We start from the raw sequence: 25058 nt of genomic DNA, 5'->3' as shown, positions 1-25058 counted from the left end.
CGGTACCCCCCGCGCTCCCCCTGCGCCCCGCAGCAGCGCCCGGAGCCCCCCCGCTCGCTCTCCCCGCCGCGCCAGCCGCCGCCCCAGCACCACGAGTGGACCTACGAGGAGCAGTTCAAGCAGGTAAGAGCCGGCGCCCCCGGGTCCCCTGGGGCCAGCTCCGCAGCTCCCCGGACAGCTGTCCCCTAGCAAGGCCCTGGGCCGCACCCTTCAGTATCCTGAGCCCCAGAGCTGCCCCCCTATTTCCCTCCTGCCCCGGGGTCCCCCATCCTGACAGGTATTCCACTAGCAACCCCCTGGCCTCATCTACTAGTATTCAGCACCCCAGGATCGTCCTCACCCTGCCCCATAACTATCCATCCAATGGGGATCCCACCAGTAACCCCCAGGCCTCATCTCTCAGTATCCACCACCCCAATAGCAGTCCCCACCCTGCCCCATAACTTTCCACTCAGTGGGATCCCACCAGTAACCCCCGGCCTCATCCCACCCAGTATCCCCACCCCAATAGCTATCCCCATATCTGCCAGCGTGCCTCGATATCCTCACCCTGTCCCAGTACCCCCCACCCCCTCCCAATACCCTCTGTCCCAATAGCTTTCCACATATCCCCCAGTCTGCCCCAGTACTCACCTGCCCCAAGAACTGCCCCAGTATCGATTGCGATATCCCCCCTCCTGCTCCCACATCCCCCACCCCATTAACAATTCCACTAGCCACAGCAATATCCTTTACTGGCCATAAGATCCCTATCCCAATATCGACCCTGAGAACTGCCCTGCGTCTCCACTGCAGTATCTTTTACCAATCACTACCCCAGCTCCACCTGAATACCCACACCAGTAACTACCCCCAACAGCCATCCCGCCCCCTGTTGATACCCCCCCACCATGGCCATAGGCCTTCTGCTCCAGTACTTGCCCCAGCAGCCACTCCTGCCCTGCCTCAAGCTCCCCTCCAGCCTGCCCCAGGAGTAACATTCCGTCTCCCACTTACGCCTGTGGGGAGGGCTCTGGGATGGCTGGGAAAGGTTCCTCACACTGACTTGAACGGAAAGGGGGGACCAGGAAATTCAGTGACTTGTTTGGTGGCAGAAAGCGAATCTTGGGTAATATGCTGTCTAAGCTGTCTGCTCCCTGCCTCAAAATATGCAGGGACTTCCCTGCCGGTTTCCCTGGTGCTCTGTCTCTGTGGCTGTGGTTTGCATGATGGTCTGGTTACAACATGCTGTTTTACCTTGCGCTTTGGAGACCTTGAGGTGACGCTTCCAACCCTGGAAACATGGACAAAATTCCTGTTGTTTTAGCAAGTGTGAGGCTAGGTACCCAGAAGTCGTTCCTTCCCAAGGAGTCTTTCCCCTCCAGAGTAAGTGTTTGCAGGGTCTAAGGTCTCCTCCGCGCTGTTCTCAAATATCTCCAATCCCAAACTGCCTTCTGTTTATCCCGCCAGTAGAACTGCACACGCTCTCTTGAGTTAGGAAGGTCCTGCTCCCGGTTCATTCCCAAGGCCTATTGTTCTCAAGGCCTGGATAGCCCTGTGATAGTGTGAACTGGGTAATACAGTACACAGCCTCGCTCGTTAACTTCTGGAGGAATCGAGGGAATTGTGCATAAAAGGACATTTCTGTGAGTGGATGTTATGTTACCCTCAACTTGGTATGCAGCCAGGGCCTCACCTGCAGCTCTTCTGAGGCATCCTTGCTCAGGCGAGTGGCCCAATGGCTGGGAAGAGCCTGAGCCTGCGGCCAGTGCCGGATTTAGGGGCAGGTGACCCATGTGGCCACATGGGGGCGCCAGGCTCGGGGGCGCCAGGGTCGGGGTGCTGAGGAATAAATCATGCATACAAATCCTGCATCAAAGTGGTGACATGGGCTACAAATGCAATTCAAAATAAAGTATTCAAACATTTAACCCCTGGAGGGAGGGGGTGCCGAAGCTCCTCGCACTGGGCACTATTTGGTCGAAGGCCAGGTGCCTGTGGCCCTTCCCCATGCGGGTAATCCGGACTGCGGTTGATTTCAGAGTGAGATGATTCCATACCTGACTGGCGGCTGCAGATTCGGGGCCTGGGTGTAAGGCGAGATGAGGGCAGGGTCAAGGCTTGGTCCTGCTCCCCCAGGCCAAAAGGAACTTCCTTAGAGGTCCATTTCCCAACATGTTTGCTGTTCACCTGCAGAAAAGAGCAAGGAAAGGCACCCTCTGGAACAGGAAATGGAGTCCGGCGGGAGCTGACCTTTCTCTAGCAGGCAGAGGAGCTGAGCGTGTGTTTGAGATGCTGGGGCAGAGAAGGAGATGGAGGGCGCAGATAAGGGAGCGGGGCTGCTAGACAGACCCCGGTGGATGGCAACTGACAGCGGGGGTGGGGGCAGTGAGGGGAATAGCAGGAAGAGCGGCTTGGCTCTTCAGACTCACTCCTGGCCAGGAGTTCTCTGCAGCGTGCTCTGAGGGGCGGACGCGATTGTAGCTAAAGAGAGGCAGCGTCTGGAGTGTTTATAGAAGAGTTCAGCGGGAAGCAGCTGAACTGGGCACCGGCTGAGTAACGTGCGGGTTACGTTACACACAGAAGAAGGCAGACTGGCCGGTTCAGAGGGGTCAGTGTGAGAGGTGTGACATGGCTCCGTGTTTCCCCCGGGCGCTTTGTGTGGGGAAACAGAGCTGTCCTTCTCACGCCGGAAGGGGGCAGGCCAGGAGGCGATGGAGGGGTTTCTATTTACGCTGCGGGCAGGGTAGTGCTGGGTTCTCAATTGAACCTGGCCCCCTTTGTCTCGAACATGGAAAGGATGGTGTTTCCAGCTTGCCAATGCGCGCGTTGGTTCTCTGCACTGAGTGGGCTGCGGTTTTGTGGTTAGAGGTAGCGACGCCCACCAGCTGCTCACCCTGCTTCTGGGTGGGTCTCCGGGTTGCTCAGGGCCTGGTGGAAGCTGTGGAAGGGGCAGGGCTCAAATGGCAAATACTGAATAAGGAGGAACTCACTCCCGCACCTCACCTTATGGGGCTGTGTGGAATGGGGGGGCCCCAGCCAGGAATCCCTGGAACACTTTGGATCCATGTTTTAGTTCCTATGCATGTGATCTTGAGCTGTTTCCTACACTCGTTCATCAATTCCAAAGCCAGACGAGACCCCACCGATCATCTCGCCCGACTCCCCGAAAACACAGGCCAGAGACCTGCCCCTGAAAGGAACTAGAGCAGAGCTCTTTAAAAAAGAAATACCCAAGACACCTTAACAGCACTCCAGCCTGCTTTCCCTGAGCTCGGTAAAACCCTCTGTCCAGGGGCAGCCCGCGGAAACCTTCAGCTTCACTTTGCATTATGGCCCCTCTGGCCTTGAACCAAGTTCTGGGGGTAAAGAGAGCACCAGGGCCCCGATCCTGACGGCAGTGGAAATGTTATGAACACGAGGAGCAGGAGCAGGGTCTATCATTGGGTTCTGTTGTCGAGATGGCAAATTAAATTACTTAAATGTCCCAACCCACGGCCTTTCCCGGTGAGCCCTGGAGAGATGAGGGGTCTGGGATGCTGATCCGACAAGCACCAGGGATGGTGGGTTTGGGGAGATCTGTGATGCAGTCACACGTTGGGTGGGGGGGGGACAGTGTTTTCTGTGGACCATGGTTACAAATCCAAGCATCATTGCCAAGGCAGTAAGGATCGGCTTAGCAGAGCCGCGGGAACGGTGCTCCGCTGACCTTTCTGTTTGAGAATTGCGCAATCATTTGCTCATTTGCTGGCATTTCAAACACAGGAACTGGCCAAACTAGAACTAGATTGTCTCCGCGTGTACCTGTCATGCGTCAGGTATGCGAGCAGGCGGTATTTACCGTCTGCCCGTGCCCAGGAACTATGTGGTCTATTTCTGGATCCCGGCATGTATTTATAGTGTGCAGCCCAGAGAATGGCTGGGGTGGGCGTGCTACTTAGATTGAATGCACTGCTTGTGTGTGCGGGTTACGTTACACACAGAAGAAGGCAGACTGGCCGGTTCAGAGGGGTCAGCGTGAGAGGTGTAACATGGCTCCGTGGAGAAAGCACTCAGAGCATTTGTGTGAACCAGGGAAATCCTCCCTGGATCCTAATGCTCAGGCACTTCCTCCTCCGTGAATGTCTGAACACACATGCAGCACAGAAACGGGGCCAGAGGGCCTTGATTTAAACAGAATATATGCCTGTCTAGATAGATAGAAAAGGAAATTAAATTGGACTGAATTAAATTAAATTAAACTTTATTGGCTGGCAAATAAAACCTTCCCTGCATGAAAGAGTTTTTCTTTCTTTCTTTTTGATGCATTTTCTTCTGTATTCTTACAATCAGATGAGAAATGGGAGCCGCGTTGGATGTTTCTAACACACCCCGACTCTCTCTCTGTCCTGTCTGCCCAGCACAACACTCTGTAAAATTGGCGTCCGATCTAGCAAGTGCATTTTCCCAGACAAGGAGAGCCCTGCTCCAGGAATTACCCGTCATGTATTGCCTTTAAAGATAGGAATCAAACTTTCTCCGCAGAAGGTTTGATGCAAACAGTGGCTGCAGCTTTGGGTCGATCCATGAACAGGGCTTCAAGCTGCAGTGTGACGTGGCAGGCAAGGGTTAATCTGAAAGCGGTGGCTAGATGGTGGGGGAATTTGGTTGAGGGAAGCCTGTAGAGCCAGACATAATTGTGTCTCTTCTGTCCCCCCAATACACGCGCTAATAGCTGGGCGTCCATTGGAACAAATGCCATGTTTTGGGAACCTCTGATGAAAGCAGCGTTTCTCGGGTGGTTTGGGCTGCTCTGCAAACACTGTGGCCTTGGGTTTGCAGGGTTAGTTTTTGCTGGATGTTTGAACCAAGATGTGGTCTCCTGTCTTCCGGATATGCCCATGCTCGGATGACCTTAGATAAGAGCCCTAATGCTGCTGCAGGTGGTGAGGATGTCACATCCTCTGAGGATCACCCACAGCATGGGGACCAGAATGTGCTCTCCATCCTTCTGAGTTTATGAAGGGTCCCTTTCTTTTTCCTGTGGGCATGGGAGAGAAATTCCTCTGGGCATCTCTCCCGCCCCTTCCCTTTCCCTCAACGGCCTTAGCCAGTGAGCCACCCTCTTTGCAGGATGCTGGGTGCTCTTCAAGGGAGGAAGATCCTCTTCTCGGCTCTGTGCTGTGGAGGTCTGAGTGTGCTTCCTCTGATGGGATGGTCCTGAGCTCCAGCATCCTCTCAGCTAGCAGCACGGCCTGCCAGTATTTCCTGTGCCTCCCTGCCGGCCTGTCGCTTGCAGTCTGGGATAACAGGCTGTGTGTGGAGGCTCTGCAGGAGCTGGGCTCTGAGCGGAGACGTTCCTGGTCCCTCAGCTTTTGACTTTCGTGACTTTTAGCAAAAATGACCCCAAGCAAGGCCAGTTCAGCTGGGTGGAAGCTCCCTTCGCTGCTTGTTAAACTTCTGGGCCTTGTCTGATTGAGTGTCCCTCAGTGGGAGGCTGCAGGAAATGGTTGTGGTGATGCCCGGTGCCCCGCACAGCTGGTTCATGCCCTGGAGTGTTAACACTGCTGCTGCTCTCATGGAGAAGTGTCTCAGGCCAGGGATCTACACGAGATCTGCTGGACATGGGCCACTGAGGGGTCAGGGCACAGGAATCCTTCCTTTGGCATCCAGAACATAACTCCTGTGTGCAGAAAGGAGGCCAGATGTCCATCCTGCCTTCCTCTCTCTGCTTTAGGTAAAGTCACAGGTTGGTGCAGGTAAAGCAGAGCCCTGAACTCAGGCCTTGGCAGGTACATATAGGAGGGACTCAGGAAAGTGTTAATGAACATTTAGAAACAAATCGACTCCCCCTCACCTTCCAGGGCCGAGAGGGGAGGGCTGATTCCATGGCCCCTGCGCCTCTGCTGAGACTCCCAAAGGCTTGTCAGTTGCATTAGTGGTTTTGAGGCTGTTGGTGCCTGTTCCCTACCTACCGGGCTGAAACCAACCAGCTCATGGCAGTCAAATTGTCAAGCCACTGTCTGGGCTGGATTTGAAGCGGTGACCTCAAGGGGAAAGCTGTAGGTTGCATAAGGAACGGGATGTGGAATAATATGGCAAATATTCTAATGCCTTTGTATAAACCCAGGTGCGGCCCCATCTGGATATAATGTGAAGCAACAGGTACCTCATCTCCAAACGAATTGGGCAGGACTCGAGGGGGCTCAGAGAAGAGTGACGACACTGATCATGGGCCTGCCAATACTCTCTTCTGAAGAAAGATGGAGGTTGTTACCTTAGAAAGGAGATGACTGAGTGGGGACCGGATAAACATCAGTGACATACTGGGCACCCCCATTCTCCCTGTCCCACACAAGAACAAGGGGATGCTCAATGAAATGAAAAGTGTGGGAGGGGGGCGGGATTCAGAACTGTTAAAAGGAAATACTTCTCTAGGCAAGGTGTAATTAGCCTGTGGAATTCTCTGCCACCAGAAGCTATTGAGGCCAAGAACTTCAAGACGATTTAAAAAGGGAGTGGACACTTCCCCAGATAGCCTGAATCCCCGGATAGCCACGGTTGTATTAGTTCATGCCAAAGGTTCTGGAAGGAATATGAAATCTCCTGTGTCATGCTAGTCTTGAGTTATTGGGATGAGACCTCCATGAGGGGGTGGATGATTCCACATCTGCCTAATGCCGGGTTTCATTGCACCTTCCTCTAAAGTAACGTGTTCTGGGCTCTGTCTGACACCAGATACTGGACTCCCCGATGTAGCTGTTCCTGTTTTCTAGCTGTCATTCTTATTACGATGGTATCAAAGCTCCCTCACAAACTTTAATCATTTATCCCCACGCCTCTGGGCAGCAGGGCAGTGCTGTTCTCCCCGTTGTAGCCATGGGGACCTGGAGCCAGGGAGGGTAAGTGACTGGGCTAAGGGCACAGAGGGCGTCTGTGTCAGAAGAAGGGGTGATCTAGTGCCTCAACCCCTGGCCTAACCTTCCTGTCTGTGCTGGTCACTAGCTGAGCTCCTCACATGTCTGCACCATCCACTCTTCTGTTTCCTCCCTATCCCCAAAGGAGTTGTTAAGTGCTGGTAAAATAGCTGACTGTGCCTTGCTGTGTTAGGGCTAATGTCACCCATGAATCACCAGTCCTTTAATAACAGAGGGGAGAGAGGGGACGGATGTTGGGGGTGTGGGGGAGGGAACAAGGTAAGCTGGCTAGTTTGACTGATCAAATAGCCCATGGGCCACTTACGTTGCCCCGGACTGGCATGGCGAGAGTGTGTTTGTACTGTGCCTAGGATACTAGGGTTCTGGTTCATGGCCGGGGTTTCTAGGTGTGATCATTGTGTGTATAACAAATCAACAGAAAAACCCTACAAGGAAATCAGATCTAACACTTGTCCCCAGTGTAGCTTCATTCTCCTCCCAGGACCTGCCTTCTCTTTTCTGTAGTGTGCATCTGGGGAGGACTCCTGGGTTCTGCTCACAGCTCGGACACTGATTTTCTATGTGACCAAGAGCAAATGGCCAGCGCCCACATTTTCAGAAGTGGCTCCTAATTTCTGGTGCCTCCGTTTTTGAGGCTGGAGAGGGCCAGGGCCTGAGTCTCGGGTGTGCTGAGTATCTGCAGAGCTAATTACTTCAGTTAATAAGCAAAGAATATAAGAGAGGACTGCAGCAACACATAACGGCATTGCTGCTTTAGTGTCGGCAGCAGAGCTCAGGGCTGTTGGGTTGGGGTTTGAACCCTTCTCTAGCAAATAAGAAGCATTTTGCTTTCCCTGGATTGATTCTGATGGCAAAGCTCTTTCTGGGCTCTCGTGTTGGTGCTGATGCTGGAATGAGGTGTGATAATGTCAATGTTTAGGTAGTGGAGCTTTTTCTTGGTGCCAGACACTTGATCTTCACATAACGCACAGTCAACCTGTGAGACTCACTGCCAGAGGAGGCTGTGAAGGCCAAAAGTATAACTGGGTTTAAAAAAAAGTAATTTAGTTAAGTTCCTAGTGGCAGGTCTGTCCATGGTCAGGGGGACAGCCCCACGCTCCAGGTGTCCCTAGATCTCTGATGACCAGAACCTGGGACTGGACAACTAGGGATGGATTACTCAAAATTGCCCTGTTCTGTTCATTCTCTCTGAAGAATCTGGCAATAGCCACTGTCTCAGAGCGAGGATACGAGGCTAGATGGGCCATTGGTCTGACCCAGTGTGACCGTTCTTCTGATCTCCCATGGGGGTCTTGTCCTCTGTTTTTTTTACACGGGTGCACAAAAATAGACAGACTTGTAAAGAGTCTGTTGGAGGTGGAAGACTGTATCTTTGGGACGCTGTGAACAAATTAGCTCATTTGCACTGCGAATGTTACCCCATCCCAGGACCAGGTATATGGATTTTCAAATGGATCTGATTCTGTATGGATTGTAAATAGGTTACAGAATTCAGCTTTGAACAGAAACAATGTTGCACCGTCCCTGCAGTGCATCTGTCACTGCCTCATAACAAAGAGAGATGCTGTTTAAGTGCATGATGTTCTTGTGATTACTCACTCTCCGTCCAAAACTGTTGGATTGTGTCGCAGCGTGACTGCGTCCCATTAAATGGCTGCCTCCAGAGGTGGCTGCAATTCAGTGGTGAGCCACACACACTGATACCCATTGAAGAATAGCCTTGAGCTAGGATACTAGATCCGGATTTGAACTCTGAAGATCAGATCTGGATCCGAATCTGGATCCAAACTCTGTGGTGTTCTCTCATTCTCCTGTGGGAGTCACACAAGTGAGGGCAGCAGATTGGGCCCATTACAATTTGCAAAGCAGGTTGACCAGAGCCTGAGGGTCTCTGGGTTTCCGGTGCTGTGTCAGAGTCGTTCACTAGAACAGGGCTGGCTGGGTTACACATCTCTCCCGCCTTTTTGATCTGTTCCAGCAGGTGCCCTATTCTCTGGGGTCCAGGCCAGTTCACACTCTGTGGTGGAACCCAGAGCCAGCCATGGATACAGCAGTCACTTTCGGCTCTGGAGAGCCCCACACATGCTGCTGCTCTTGTGATGTCATGGCCGGGAACTCGTGCTGGGAAGAATCAGCAGCCTTTGAATAGCCTATAGGGTTGCTGCCTGGGGTTCGGCTAAGTGGCCTCTGATGTCACAAAGCCAAGACCCAGCAATGAGCTGTGTAAGAATCAGAATGTAAAAAGCCCTCTAAGGGGTCTTCCCCCTGGATTTTGTGCCAGTGTTTCTGCTAGGTGGAGACACCAATTGCCCAAATAAACATCTGATGCAGAAGGGCTGAGGGTGGATGGAGCTTTAATAGAATGTCCTTTTTCTAGTCAAAATCCTATGATTTCCTCCCACTCAGGGACACTGGGTGAGGCGGGTATCTGGGGGCACTGATGGCCCCAGAAACTGCTTGGGCTCCCTCCTGTCTTTAATGGAGGTGGAGCTGTTAGCTGGCCCCTTCTAGTGTATGGTTTTACAGACTGTTGGTCTTGTCCTCTTCCTGACTGTCACCATCCTTTGGATAATACCAGCACTTTGCACTTTCATGATACTGCCCATGCACAGGTCTGACCCAAGGCTTTCCAGCAACCTCACCTCCGAGAGCAGGAAGTGATGTGGAAATGGCAGACAAAGGGGACTCATCTTAAATTTGCCCCCACATTTACAGTTGATTTCCTTTTTTTTAAAAGCAGAGACATTTTAAGAAAATCCCCCTGGATGAAATCACTGCCTTTTAAGTAAAGCAGGATTCCCCTGCAGGGTTTGAAACCTGAACACTACAACAGTGAGAACCAGAAAGTGAAACTGAGTGTAAACAGAAGTGAAACTGACACGTTGATGTCACTGTCGCTAAGAGAAAGGCAAACAGGAAAATGAAGAGAGGGTGTTGGATTTCCAAAGAGTTGTGTCTTTTCTCTTTACATGACAAACATGATGTGAAGGAGCCATGTGGGCCTGGTGCCCTCTGAATAACTGTGTTTACTAGCTGTGTACCACATGCATCGCCTATATAAGGTGGTGGAACCAAGAACCCAGTGAACATCATTACAGAATCCATTTAATTCTTGCCTGTGTTCTAATGTAAGGCACCGTTTACGGCATAGGTGAAGAAGTGTGTGTGCTTTTCACATTTATGGGGTTGCGCTGACTTGGCCTAGGACTGGTCATGCAATGAATCAGTGGCGGAGGGGCCTCCGCCTCAGATCTGACAACGATTCAATGTGGTAACCATTAGACCAGGCTTCCCGTGGATGGTGGGTGGGTGCTGTGAAGATTTATTGCTACAGTGGCAGCATTAGTCATTTACTTTGATTCTGCCACTTATTTTGTTTGTGTTCCATCCTTTTCGCAGCCTCTCTGCTTTATTGACTCTGAAATCCAGCGGTGACTCTCTTACCCGAAGCAGTGATATCATGGGTACAAGCTGAATATAAAGGTCGTTTTACAGCCGGCCACTATTTGAAATGCATAACAATATTTGCTGTTGCAAAATTCGTTTGAGGATCCCACAGCCCCTTACAAACAACCCCAGGCAAGTTTAAGTAAGATTCAGGGAATATGGTGATAGCAACTCAATTAAAACATTAGAGTATCATGATTATTTTTTTTTTTAAAAAAAGCCCTGAAATTCATGAAGGTTCCACAAAGAGCCTGCAGTCTGATCCCTGTTCACCATCTGTGTGTCTTATTGTGCGATATTTGCATTGGATGCTAAACAGTATTACAAATGTGCTATATATTCCTCTGTGTGTGTGTGTGTGTGTATAATGTATATATGGCCCTACCAAATTCACGGCCATCGGCCATGAAAAACATGTCATGAGCCGTGGAATCTGGTCTCCTCCCGTGAAATCTGCTCTTTTGTGAGCTTTTACCCTGTACTGTACAGGTTTCACAGGGGAGAGCAGCGTTTCTCAAACTGGGGGTCCTGATCTGAAAGGTAGTTGCAGGAGGGTCGCAAGGTTATTGTAGAGAGGTCATAGTATTCCCACTCTTACTTCTGCACTGCCTTCAGGCCCTCCCCCCAGCCCCCCCAATAATGTTGAGATCCTCCCTCAACTCTTTGGGTCAGGATCCCTACAATTACAACAACATTTCAGTTTTAAACAGCGGAAATCATGAAATTTACATTTTTCAAAAATCCTGTGACCAGGAAATTGACCCAAATGGATCGTGAATTTGATAGGGCCCTATATGTAATCTATTTATACTGCTGGAAGGGATACATTGGGCTCAGCGACTCCTAGTGCGATGTCGGCTCTGAGATGGTTGTTTCTGGGCTGCGTGTACGGCAGGTTAAGGGATGAGCTGTTGGGGGTTTTGCTGTTTGTGGGTAGTTGAACTGGAGAAAGGTCAGTGGAAGAGTTGGTTCCCTTTATGTGATGGGGTGTATGAGAGTTGATGCTGTTGCCAGCATAAACTGAAACCAGACTCCTGTCACTGTAGTCCTGAGGTAATTCCTGTTGCTCTGGTTCTGTGTATCTTTATTTACAGTTTGAGTCGAGGGTGGTTCATACTGGAAGTGAATATGAGTCGTCATGGCCTAGGTACGTGCTGGCTGAGTGTACGGGGTTGCTGGTGGATAGTTAAAGGATCACTGTAGAAAACAGGGTCAGAGTTAAGGTTGTTTAGAAGTTCATTATATGAACTTCATGATTTGGAGGGAAAAAATGTACCGTTGCCTTTGCTTTTTCCAGCCTTTCATGCTTCTTTTTGGAGTAACCACAAAAGATGCTTTTAATGTCATTGTTAGTGGTTTCATACTCTGAATAAAGTTTTTGGTCCAGGAATTTCCTTAGCTTTAGAAAGTCTTTTTTAAAATACAAAGAGACAGGAAAACAGAGTTTTATTTGCCTTTTGCATAGCGAGATTGTGTTTTGCTCTAATTCTAGCAGTGCTGCAGGGACAGCTCGCAGTGTTAAATAAAACACAGATCAGTGCAACAGTCTGGGCAAATAAGCCACAGGTGGAGTTCGTCACTGCTTGGGACTCCCAGGAGTTTGGCTGACAAAGTTTACAAACCCTGCATTGGAGCCTGTAATCTTCCTGAGCCAGCGTGAGCTGGCTGATGGGGCTGGCTAACTGTCTCGTGCCTGTGGCACTAGATCTTTGACGTTTATAGAGGCCATGGAGAAATCAAAGTCATAAGCTCATAATGTATAATTCATCTGCCCTGATTCGGAATAACTGCGAGCTCCTCAACCCTGAGCTGGAATCAAAGGTGGACTTATTGCTGAGACTGATGTTACAGACTAGCACGAAGAGCTTTCTGGACGCGAGCTGCAGCTCTTCCACACAGTGCAGGGTCTTGGCTCTTCCCCACGAAAGGTGCCGCTCTGCACACAAGTCAGCTGCGCAAGGTTTCAAGCAGAAGAGACTTTTGGAGGAAGCTGCCGGTGGGAGGAAACACCTGAGAATGGGGCTTTGCAGAGGAGCAGCTTTGGATTTTGGTCTTGCACTCCCCAAATCTGCCAGTGGGATCCCAGCGAAGGGCTAGGATGCAAGTGTCAGGGAAATGAGTGAAAGGCAGGGAAAAGGGTGGAGCTGGGGGTGATCGGAATATCTGGATCGCCCTGGAATTTGCTTCGTTGGGAGATTCTGCTGCTGCCAGGGCTGGCGCTTCCATTTAGGCGACCTGCATTTTGCCACCCTCGGTGGCAATTCGGAGGCGGGGGGTCCTTCCATGCTCTGGGTCGTTGGCGGCAGTTCTGCGGCGGGTCCTTCACTCGCTCCAGGACCCGCCGCCGAAGTGCTCGGAGACCGGGAGCAAGGAAGGACCCCCCCGCTGCAGAATTGCCGCCAACGACCGGAAGGACCCCCCCGCCTAGGGCGCCAAAAACCCTGGCGCCACTCCTGGCTGCTGCTGGCTTTAAGTAGGGATTTGTGATGGAGCGGCCTTGGTTTTGGTGGGCAGGAGGAAGGGATGTCTGACAGTGACCCCCCCGCACACCTGACCGTGCTTCCTCCCCTCCCCCGGCCAGTTAAGGCCCTGCTTTGTGCTAGAACATGTTCAGACCGAGCCCAGAGGAGGGAGGGGGAGTTCTGGCTGCCCTGCCGTCTTTGGCCTGGATTTAGTGCCGCAGCTCTCGCCTCTGCAGAGTGTGTGGTCTGCACATTCCACCCAGCTGCCACCACCGCCGCCTTCAGATCCAGAGGGGACCCTCCAGGAGAAGCTCCAGGATCAATCACCTGCCTGCTCCTGTTTATACCCCCTCGTCCCCTGCAGGTGTGCACACCCATGCACCAAAGCTTCTGCACCTTCACACTTGCCCACCCTTGGGCCTGCCCTCCAGCCCCCTAGGCATGCCCATGCACCCCCCTACAGCCCCTGGGCATGCCCATGCACCCCCCCTCCAGCCCCTGGACATGTCCAGCGACCCCTGAGGGGCTGGGGACAGGATCCAGGCTGCCAGGGCTCCTCTATGCATTGGCCTGTTGCACTTTTCCCAGTGCCAACTGGGACTATCACACCAGAAAGCTGGTGCAGGGCTCAGGTGCACGTGTGTCCCTGGTCCAGGCAGCATCTGGAGAGGAAGGGTGGGGCAGTGGCTAGTGTATCAGCAGGGTTCAATTCCCCGCTCTGCCATAGACTTCCTGTGTGACCTTGGGAAAGCCCCTATGCCTCCCCATGCGTCTGCTCCCCGTCTGTGCAATGGGGTTCGTAGCACGGCCCTGCCTCACGTTGTAAGGATAATACAGGAATGACTGTGCAGGGCTCAGATTCTACGTTGAGGAGCCATCTGGGTGCCCAAGACAGCCAGTACCTTGGCGTCTCCCAGGGGTTTATGGGACAGCTGCAGAGCTGGCAGAGATGGGTGTGTGAGGTCACCCCAGACTCCTCCATGGGGTCAGAGGGAGGCTGCCTTTTGGACAGCACACAGCTGGCCAGGGTGTGGGGCATACGGTGTGTGCCTTGCATTCACAGGCTGTGTGCCACTGGCCACAAGATCCACTGGGATCTTTCTCTGGTCTGACCCCTGTAGAGTGCAGGCCAAAGGACGACCCTAAGTAAATTCCTGCTTCCAGGCCAGTAGCGGTGTCTGAGCAGCAGCCTGTCCTTTGGATAGCAGCCAAATCTGGGTTAAAAATTGCTGGTGATGGAGAATCCACCGTGACCCTGGGTCAGTTGTTCCAGTGGCTAACAACCCTCCCTGTTAAAAACATTGGCCTTATTTCCAGTCTGAATGTGTCTAGGTTCAGTTTCCAGCCACTGGGTCTTGTTCTCTCTTTGTCTGCTAGATTGGACAGCCCTCTGTAATCCAGTTTCTGTTCTCCATGTCGGTACTTACAGACTGGTGCCTTTAACCTTCTCTTTGTCAAGCTAAATAGAGTGAGAGACTCACAGAGCTGAATCTAAGGCAGGTTTTCCAATCCTTTGATCATTCTTGTGGCTCTTCTCTGACCCCTCTCAAATGTATCAACATCCTTCTGGAATTGTGGGCCCCAGACCCGGGCACAGGATCCCAGCAGCAGTCGCACCAGTGCTAAATATGGAGGTAAAATAAGCTCTTTGCTCCTACTTGTGATTCCCCTGCTGAGGCATCCAAGGATCGTGTTAACTCTTTTGGCTACAACGTTACTCTGGTAGCTCATGTTCAGCTCCTCGCTCTCCTGCTGACACAGTGCTGTCCACGCCAGTGCTTGGGTCAGTGTAACTTGCGTTGCTCAGGGGAGTGGCTTATTCACACCCCTGAGTGACCTAAGTGATACTGACGTAACCTGTAGTGTAGACGAGCTCTGATTGTCCTTAACTCTGCTGCCCATAGCTTCCTCCTTGTGTGTCTTGGCTTCCCTTATCAATTTTCACAGTTAGTAGCTTCTAATTTATATTCAGTGCTATCGGCTTCCCCCTTTGTCCATTTGGGGTGTGTGTGTGTCTGTGTATGTTTTATGGCTGGCTTCACTTTCCCTCTAAGCTGCCTGACTAAAGAGCAGGGAGGAAGGGAGACCCCTCTGGGGCAGGTCAGGGCAAAGGCTGGTGCTTCCCGTGCAGAGAGCCCTGGGTGTGGCTGACCCTGGAGACCCCTCCCTCCATCCTATACTGCACCTTCAATCCAGGTGCATCAGCCAGCAATTGAAGGCCTCTTGATCCATAATTAAAGGGTCTCTGGTTCATTCCAGCTCTGGGGGAGGGGGAAGGGCTGAGGCTGGGAGCAGAGATCAGGTCTGGGCAGTGAAAGGTCAGTGCATTAATCCACTGGCCAGGCCAGCCCTGGGGGCTGCTAAGCAGCTTTTAATGGCAGCTCCTACACCCAGCCGCTTTGTGCAGCATTGTCTGGTGTCCGGCCAAGAATGTGCCGGCAGCCTGCGGGCGATTGGCGTGGCTCTGGTAAACAAACAGAGCCCTGGGTTGGGCGGGGGGGGCGGGGGGGCATGTGTGTGCGTTGGTAGGTGTGCACCCACATGCATGCGTACATCATGCGTGCCTACATGCATGTATGTTTCTTGGGGGGGATGCGTGCATGTATATGTCCTTGTGCACACATGTGGGTGCAGCTGCATGGGGGGGTCATGACTCAGCGATGGGAATCAGCAGCAATGACACCTCCATGTGGGTTTTTGGGAGCCTCTGACTCCCACTCACTGACTGCCCCCTGCAGCGCAGCGCCCCCTACTGCCACGCTGAGGCACAGAGCTCAGCGCTGGCCTGAAGCAGGTTGTGCCCCTCACTGCTCAGCCCTGCGAGCCCATCCAGCTGCAGATACAACCCTCCATCTGTGCTGCTGTAACTAAATCCGGGGGGGTGGGGAGCAGAGAGAAGCACGGGGTGGGGAGCAGCGGGCGTGAAGGAGGAAGTGTAAGAAGCAATCAAGGGTGTGAAGAACAGAGGCCTGTGTGGGAGTGAAGCTCCGGTGGCTTGGAGGAGTCGGGTTGGAGAGCTGCGGGAAGTGAAACTTAGGGATAAACTCCTCTGGGGGCTGGGGGGAGGGAAGCAATTTCCCAACACCAGGGTGAGGTTTCTGAGATGAGTTCTCTCTCTGCTTGGCTTGCTCTCAAAGAGCAGGTGGGGTCGATTTCCCAGGGGAGCTGCCGGCGGAAATTGGGATCAGGCCAGCTCGGGTGAGCAGAGACATAGCGCATCTGATGAGTGACAGGGTGACTTGTGGGGCGGGGGTGTTATCTGAGCTTCCAGTTGAAGGCCCAGTACTTAGAACAGGAGGCTGGAAACCAGAACTCCTGTGGTGCCATCTGACCACTATCCAGGGGCTCACGTGGAACGGGCTGATGGGCTCCATCTGGGTCCAGACCCCAGAGCAGCTGGCACCCTTGCACCAGTGGGCCCTCTCGTTGGCAGCAGCAAGCCAGGAACTGAGTCAGTTTGCCTCTCTCCAGAGCTGGGAGCTTTCCGTCCCCAGCCAGGTCCATTCACCAGCTGCACACGCCCATTGGAGGTAGGTGGGGCACAACACGTGCCCCCGGCCATCAAGGCATCGCCAGGGAAGGTGGCAGGGATGTGGGGCAAACAGACAGAGCCAACGAGCTCTGGCACGGGTTGGCAGGGCACCCAGACCCTCCAGAAGAGGGAGAGGAGACTGGAGGGGCCGGGCCGCGATTCTCCTGTCCCAGGCTGCTCCTCAAACCCCTTTAGGACCAGAGATGGGCCCGTGGCCAGGGGCCGGTAGCAGCAGCCCACCCCCCTAGCCCGGTGCTGAGAGAAGTTTAGCTGCTCGTGCAGCCAGAGCAAAGCTGCTTCCCACGGTCCTGGCGCTGTGACTATTCATGCGCGGATGGGCCATAACCCCCAGGAGAGAAACTTCTTCAGCACCAGCCAGCGGGCCCCTGACATTGAGCCTGGCTGCAGCAATGGCCTGTTGCCATGTGTGGAGGTGAGGAAGACATGGAGGGGCAGCCATGTGCCAGCCTGGCTGGCCTGCCATGCTGGGATCCCCTGTGGTTCCCTCCCTCCCCCGGGTGCTGGGATCTGCTCTGGGTTCTCCTCCTGGCTCTTCGGGGCCTTCCCCCCTCGGCAGAGAGCCTGGCCCGTGTGAATCTGATGCTGCTCTGGGTCTTTCTGGTAACAATCCAGCCCCTTCATTGGCAGCCTTAGGCCAGGGGCTTCCTTTCTCCTCCCCCAACATCTGATCCTCTTGGCGCTTGCTTGATCAGGGCAATAAATGCCTCCCCAGCTTTCAGCCTGCCCAGAATGGGAGGGACGGGCAGGTTTTCAGCCCTGACCTCTGCCCTCCTGCATGGGAGGTGTGTGCTTGGAGCTGGCAGGTCCTGTCATCTGGAGGATGGCGTGGACTGCACTTTCAGCAAGTCTGCAGATGACACTAAACTGGGAGGAGTGGTAGATATGCTGGAGGGTTGGGATAGGCTACAGAGGGACCTAGACAAATTAGAGGATTGGGCTAAAAGAAACCTGATGAGATTCAGCAAGGACAAATGCAGAGTCCTGCACTTAGGATAGAAGAATCCCATGTGCTGCTACAGACTAGGGACCAAATGGCTAGGCTGCAGTTCTGCAGAAAAGGACCTAGGGGTTAGAGTGGACGAGAAGCTGGATATGAGTCAGCAGGTTGCCCTTGCTGCCAAGAAGGCTAACGGCATTTTGGGCTGTATAAGTGGGGGCATTGCCAGCAGATTGAGGGACGTGATCATTCCCCTCTATTCGGCTCTGGGGAGGCCTCATCTGGAGTATTGTGTCCAGTTTTGGACCCCACGCTACAAGAAGGATGTGGAAAAATTGGAAAGAGTCCAGTGGAGGGCAATAAAAATGATTAGGGGGCTGGAGCACATGATTTATGAGGAGAGGCCGAGGGAACTGGGGTTATTTAATCTGCAGAAGAGAAGAGTGAGGGGGGATTTGATAGCAGCCTTCAGCTACCTGAAGGATTCCAGTATCAGAGGGGTAGCCATGTTAGTCTGGATCTGTAAAAGCGTCAAAGAGTCCTGTGGCACCTTATAGACTAACAGACGTATTGGAGCAGGAGCTTTCGTGGGTGAATACCCACTTTGTCAGACACAAGCTCATGCTCCAATACGTCTGTTAGTCTATAAGGTGCCACAGGAGTCTCTGTCGCTTTTTACTTGAAGGGGGTTCCAAAGAGGATGGAGCTCGGCTGTTCTCAGTGGTGGCAGATGACAGAAAAAGGAGCAATGGTCTCAAGTTGCTATAGGGGAGGTCTAGGTTGGATATTAGGAAAAACTTTTTCACTAGGAGGGTGGTGAAGCACTGGAATGGGTTCCCTAGGGTGGTGGTGGAATCTCCTTCCTTAGAAGTTTTTAAGGTCAGGCTTGACAAAGCCCTGGCTGGGATGATTTAGTTGGGGATTGGTCCTGCTTTAAGCAGGGGATGGGACTAGATGACCACCTGAGGTCCCTTCCAACCCTGATAGTCTGTGATTCTATGATCCTGTGCTGTCAAGGGCACTCTCCAGGTGCTGTTGGCCATTCAACGTGGGATGCTGAGGACTGTGTTGAAATTGCAGGTGATCGCTTTGTGTGTGTATGGTGTGTGTGTGTGTATGAGGGGAGGGGTTCCTCATCCTGCTTGGGGGGCCCTGTAGGGAAGCATGTGAACAGTCAGTGTGGAAAGAACCAACCTAGAGCGAGGTGGGGTGAGTTGTGCCAAATGGCACAAGGGAGCAGCCTGCTTTGTGTGTCTCTGATTTGGGTAGTTTTCGGGTTAGGGCTCTGGATTCTAAAAAAGAAAGTCATGCTAGGTTGCAACCTTCCAGCAAGAGGATTCAAGGCTTTTGATTAAATTTCTCCATGTGTGTGCTTTGAACACAGCAGGCAGGAGGACCTGGGAGGCTGGGTTGGGTGGGGCACCCGCTGGTGGGGTAGGGAAAGCGGAGGAGGAGGGAGTAGTTTTCAGCTGGTATCTGGGCCATGAGAATGGAGAGCAAGGGCTCCTGGGCTTGGAGAAGACCATTAAGGGCTGTTGAAAAAGTTCTGAGACTAACATGATGTGCAGCGCCGTGGGTGAGCCAGGCCAAAGCAAACCTTGGTCCCAGGAGCAGCTGTGCTCAGCCTATGATAGGCACAGAGCCCTGCTGGGGCAACGGATACCCTGAAGAGCTGGGCTGCCTCCTCCTCCTCCATCCCCTTGGCCTGTCCCCCCAGCTGCTGCCCAGTCAGTGATTGTCACTGGAGCCTTTTGCAAGGGGTGCGGTTTCCTTACCCTCCCTCCCCGCAACCTCCCTCAGGCAGTGCCTGGGCTAATCCAGTAATTGGCTTAATAATGAAAGGCCAATCCTCATATAGAATCGGTAGGCCGGGCTGGGCAGTTCCTTGGGGCCAGCGCACAGGCAGCCTGCGGATCCCTGTCATAAAACCCGCTGCAGTGGGGCCCTGAGCATTGCCCCCTTCATGGCAGTAATTGGATTTCGTGTGTGTGTCTGTGACGTTATTGATATAAACTGGGACCATATAGAACATGGGTTGCAACCAAGGTCCTGTAGTGGCACCAAATCCTATGTAAAGGGAGTCATATAAGGTGTCTAAGACCAGGTTACGGGTTACTGGTTATGGTTATGCTGTCTGTGTGTCTGTATCATTTTGTAGTTGAAGTTATAAGTATTGGCTCGTGTACTGTCTGTATTTCAAATTGATGCTTGTGTCTGGGTGACGCCCCCAGACGAGTTGTGTCTTAGCTCTGCTTAGCCTGCTTGATGGACCCATGTAGGACGATCAGCTACACAATTGACCATTGAGAGGCAGCGCAGATATGCCTTGTAACTTCAGCGAGGTGACTGGTTCATGTGAGCTGCCACCCCCATTTTGCTTAATTTTCCACAGTAAGAACAAAAACATTCTTCTTTACACCTGGAAGGCCTATATTAAGCCTGGATGCCTCATCTCCATCTTTAGTCTTCATCCTGCTTCTTACCTCTGGAGGGACTTTGCTACCAAGCTGAAGTCTGCACACAAGCTATGACCATCCCAGCCCGGGATGTTCTTCCAGAACTTTAATCTGAACCTGGTGCAGTTTATCCGATCACTGCCACAAGCCTTGAACTAGAACGTCTTGCCCATACTGTCTGTAATTATTCCATTTTATTCAGTTCTAGCTCGGTCTTTTTCCTTGGATGAATAAACCTTTAGATTTTAGATTCTAAGATGGCAACAGCGTTTTGTGGGTAAGATCTGATGTGTATATTGACCTGGGTCTGGGGCTTGGTTCTTTGGGATCAGAGAACTTTTTTCTTTTACTGGGGTGTTGGTTTCCATAACCATTCATCCCCAGGATGTGTGGGCACGGGTGGTGTGATACTGGGAGACTGGAGTGTCTAAGGAAATTGCTTGTGCGACTTGTGGTTGGCCAGTGGGGTGAAACCGAAGTCATTTTTGTCTGGCTGGTTTGGTTTGCCTTAGAGGTGGAAAAACCCCAGCCTTGGGCTGTGACTGCCCTGTTTGAGCAATTTGTCCTGAGCTGGCACTCTCAGTTGGGTCCTGCCAGAACCACATCGTCACAGTGCCACTCCCCTCTGCCCCTTCCTCCAAAGGTTTGTCGCGGCGAAGGATGGAACAGCACAAAGGAGATTCCTGATGGTTTGATAGAGAGATTGAGTGTGCGGCCAGAAATGACCATCCTCCCCTCTAGTCTGACCTCCTGGGTACCCCGGGGTGGAGACCATCACCTGGTTGTTCCTGCTCTGAACCCAGGAACAGAGCATCTCTTCCAAGCTGGGTTTGAAGACACCGAGAGCTGGAGACTCCGCTGCATCCCTTGGGCGTTTGTTCCAGAGCTTGCTCACCTGCCCTCTTAGAAATCTGCTGCATTTCTCACTTGTATGGGTCTGGCTTGGCTCTCGTCCTGCCTTTCTCCACTAGCCCAGAGAACCCGTTAGCACCTGGGATTTCCTCCCCAGGAAGGTTCTCGCACAGGGTGATGGGGTCACCTCTCACACTCCTCCCTGCTGAGCAAAACCGCGGGAGCTCCTTACAGCCATCGCACGAAGGCATTTCCTCCAGCCCTTGGATGATGGTGGTGGCTCTTCTCTGCACCCTCTGCAGACCTGCCACGTGGGGGGTGATGATTTCTAGGCCCAGGGAGGGATAAATTCAATCAGCGGGAGCAGCTCCCAACTGTGGAGCTTGCCATGCTGCGTGTGTGGCGCATGGTTAGCCACCTACAACCTTCCCTGGTTGCAGCCAAGGTGCTACTGAGCCGTCTGTCCCAACTCTTACTGCGAAGTTATGGCCAGCGTCCTGTCCCCTCCTCCCAGCCTCCCACTGCTGTTTGCATTTTCTAACATACCCAACGCGGAGAACCCCACCTGCGGCCCATTACTCTCAGGCGTCCAAAGGGTGTCAAGGAAAAACCAGCACCCTGGCGACCCAGCTGGGAATTTAATGGCTTCTTGCTCCTAGGGACTGGTTCCATTCTTCTGTGCATCCCATCGATCCTCCTGCCACCAGCCAGCTGCCTTGCCTAGGTGAGCTGGGCTTCTCCCTCTTTGCTCTTGCTTGCTTGATGGCAAAAGAAGGGCCTTGGAAATCAAGTCCTCCCCCACCCCCATATTCATACAGAATCAGAGCGGGCAGCTGGGCCAAGCCCCGGGCCTGTGCTGGGAAACCCCGGTGCCCTGAGGGCGGGATGGACAAGGAGCCAGGCAAAGGCAGGCCCAATTGAGCAATTCCTCGCTTCCCCGTTCCCCTTGTATTGCACAGCAGCCAGGAAGGGGGGACACCGCCTGGCCTGTTCGGATGGGAGCCCTCGGTCCCAGTACTAACCTGCTCGCAGGGCAGAAGGCTGCCCCAAGGTAGCCCCATAGCCGGCAGTGCTGCAGGGGGGTGCCTGGGGCCCATTTCCATTCTCCCTGGTCAGTGTGTGCTGGTCCATATCAGTGCAAGTCCTCGGAAAACACCTGCTCTCCGTCCCTGTATCTTATTGCCCTTATATAAATCAATGGATCTCACATCTTGAATACTGCATACAGATGTGGTCTCCTCATCTCAAAAAAGATATACTGGCACTAGAAAAGGTTCTGAGAAGGGCAACTAAAATGATTAGGGGTTTGGAATGGGTCCTGTATGAGGAAGATTAAAGAGGCTAGGACTTTTCAGCTTTGAAAAGAGGAGACTAAGGGGGGATATGATAGAGGTCTATAAAATCATGAGTGATGTGGAGAACATGAAGAAGGAAAAGTTATTTACTTGTTCCCATAATATAAAAACTAGGGGCCACCAAGTGAAATTAATGGGAAGGAAGTTCTTTTTCACACAGCGCACAGTCAACTTGTGGAACTCCTTACCTGAGGAGGTTATGAAGGCCAAGACTATAACAGGGTTTAAAAGAGAACTGGATAAATTCATGGGGGTTAAGTCCATTAATGGCTATTAGCCAAGATGGGTAAGGAATGGAGTCCCTAGCCTCTGTTTGTCAGACGATGGAGATGGATGGCAGGAGAGAGATCACTTGATCATTGCCTGTTAGGTTCACTCCCCCTGGGACACCTGGCATTGGCCACTGTTGGCAGACAGGATACTGGGCTGGATGGACCCTTGGTCTGACCCAGTGCGGCCGTTCTTATGCATGGGATGACTGCAGTGGGTGCACAGCCCCTCCCGGTATCTGGGCAGGAAGGAATTGCTCCATATGCAGCTTTGCCAGTGCCCTCCAGTCCAGACCTGCAGCCCTTGTGCAATCCCAACCCTGGACTCCCCCCAGCTCTGCCGTGCCCCTCAGTCTCAACCCACAGGCTCCTGCTGCCCCAGCCCTGGGTTCTACCCCTTTCTGCCCCACAACCCTGCTGGTGCCCCACAGTCCCTTGCTATCCTAAGGTCCAGCGTCCCCGAGCTCTGCTCGAGCATCCAAGTCCCAGCCTGCAGCAGATAACAGATTCATGGATTCCCAGACCACTGTGATCATCTAGTCTGAGCCCCGGTAGTGCACAGGCCAGAGACTTGTCCCCAGATAAGTCCTAGAGACAATCGAGGGCGCACCCAGAAATCCAGAGAGCCAGATCCATTCCTGGGGGTTTGCACTTCGTGCTTGTCCAGTCGCTTGCAAGTAGAGTCAGGGCTGGGGGGCCCTGACACCTCACCTGACTTTTGTCCTTCTGGTGCCATTTTGCAAAGATCATGTCCCCTTTACTAGGGGTGATGGGTTTGTTTTCCTTAAGAACCCGCCTCCCCCCGCTGCCAGTCCAGAGCTCCGGAGCAGCCTCATGATAACAGACTAGAGCGGGCAGCCCATGCACGGGAACGATCCTAACAAACCAATGTGCCGCCCAGCGTTCACCAGCAATTCTACAATAACAAGCCAGCATTTGTGCACTGTGCGCGTGTGGGTGTGTAGGGGGGAGTTGTCCTTAAAGTAACAGATTCCAGTTCTGGGGCTGTAAGGATCTATAAACAGGGCTCTACCAAATTCACAGCCGTGAAAAACGCATCACAGACTGTGAAATCTGGTCTCCCTCTATGAAATCTGGATTTCTGTGGGCTTGCACCGTATACTATACAGATTTCACGCAGGGAAACCAGCGTTTCTCAAACTGGGGGTCCTGACCCAAAAGGGATTTGCTGGGGGATTGCAAGGTTGTTTTAGGGGGTCACGGTATTGCCACCCTTATTTCTGCTCCTGCACTGCTGCCTGCCGAGCTGGGGAGCGGCGGCTGCTGGCCAAGGGCCCAGCTCTGCAGGCAGGAGAGCAGAAGGAAGGCTGGCATGGTATGGTATCGCCACCCTTCCTTCTGTCCTCCTGCCCACAGAGCTGGGCCCTCAGCGAGCAGCGGCTGCTCTCCAGCCACCGTGCCAGCCTTCCTTCTGTGCTGCTGCTGGCAGTGGCTCCGCCCAGAGCTTGGCTTCCGGCGAGAAGCTGCTGCTCTCCAGCTGTCCAGCAATGAAGGCAGAGCCGCCGCCAGTGGTAGCGCAGAAGTAAGGGTAGCAGTACTGCAACCTGCTCCCCACACACAATATCCTTGTGATCCCCTGCCCCCAACTCCTTTTTGGGTCAGGACTGCTATAATGACAACATGGTGACATTTCAGATTTAAATAGCTGAAATCACAAAATTTACGATTTTTAAAATCCTATGGCTGTGCAATTGACCAAAATGGACCGTGACTGTGGTAGGACCTTAGCTATAAAGGAGCTGCAGGTAGCTGATGAGGGATCGCTGGAGGGCTGCCCTGGATCAGGGCTGTCTCCTTTTCTGCCTACCTGGGCAGAACTGGCTTTCTGCAGCATTGGGGCTTGGTTCCTCCCACCCCCAGAGTCACCATGTGAGCGCTGCCGCTGGCTGGAGGAGCTGCTGGGATTTGGGGGTCGGGGAGCAGTGGTCTGACAGATGCTGGGAAATCTTAGCCGGCTCCTGTCAGCAAAGCGGCAGTGTCCACCTTGGATTTATGGCCGAAAGGGCACCGGGCGGGCTCGGCTGGGCCAAGGAGCGTGTCCCTGCACTCTCAGCTCTGCTGCGCCACTTAACTCTTGTGTGGTGTCACCTTAAGTGCCTATTAACAAAGGCTGAATTGCAGTGTAAACCTTGTTAGCCCCACGTGGCCTCCCTGGTCAATCAACTCCATGTTCCCGGGGCAGCTGCCTGGGAGCCAGGCTGATGTGCGGGCCAACTGGCTGGGGGGGGCCTTAGCCCAGGGGTGGAATGGGCCCGATGTGGCGTGTGCTTTGCTTTAATTGTATTTACTCGCAGCTATTCATTATTAGTAAGAGTTACTCAGCACAGCATTTCTCACCCCAGGGGATCCCCCAGTGGCGCCGGCGCCTGTTGACATACACAGGCCTCATTCCGTGCATCACCAAAATGCAGCCAACTCTGGGGTGCAACACCGTGTCTCTTTAACCACACACAGCAACGCAACTTGACAGGTGGGCAGTGCAGAGGAATTCTGTATCTGGTTAAGGCCGCAGAGGTAGATGGCATGTCATGACCCAGGATACCACTGGGCCAGCACACCAGAATTACCCACAAACCCTTGGGGGAAATGCCACAGAAGACACCGTGAAGGGAGCAATGCGGTTGGCTTTCAGTGATATAAGAATGGTGCTTAACGCTGCTCTGGCTCTCGGCACCTCCCCCACAGGATGTAACACGTCCTCCGACCCCCTCAGGGAAATAGGCAAGTGCATCTTATCCCCATGTTCCAGGAAGATTGGCATGAGCATCAGGGGGCCTGTGTCTGGACACTAGCGGCTTTCCAATAGGAGG

The 25058-nt window shown here is 53.0% G+C and overlaps 1 protein-coding gene across 1 annotated transcript in view; it reads left to right on the top strand.

Annotated features, from left to right (window-relative positions):
• ARID3C (AT-rich interaction domain 3C) overlaps positions 1–25058 on the top strand; it is a gene marked incomplete at its 5' end in the record, with an annotated part of 133826 nt that continues 108768 nt past the window's right edge. The window contains one exon of the mRNA XM_075067473.1: positions 1–123. Coding sequence (XP_074923574.1) covers positions 1–123 — 123 coding nt within the window. The remainder of the gene's footprint in view (positions 124–25058) is intronic.

Source organism: Chelonoidis abingdonii, chromosome 6 (genome assembly GCF_003597395.2).
Source record: "Chelonoidis abingdonii isolate Lonesome George chromosome 6, CheloAbing_2.0, whole genome shotgun sequence".
Taxonomy (NCBI): Eukaryota; Metazoa; Chordata; order Testudines; family Testudinidae; genus Chelonoidis; species Chelonoidis abingdonii.
The sequence above is the reverse complement of the archived record's forward strand: the minus strand, read 5'-3'. Positions and strand labels throughout refer to the sequence as shown.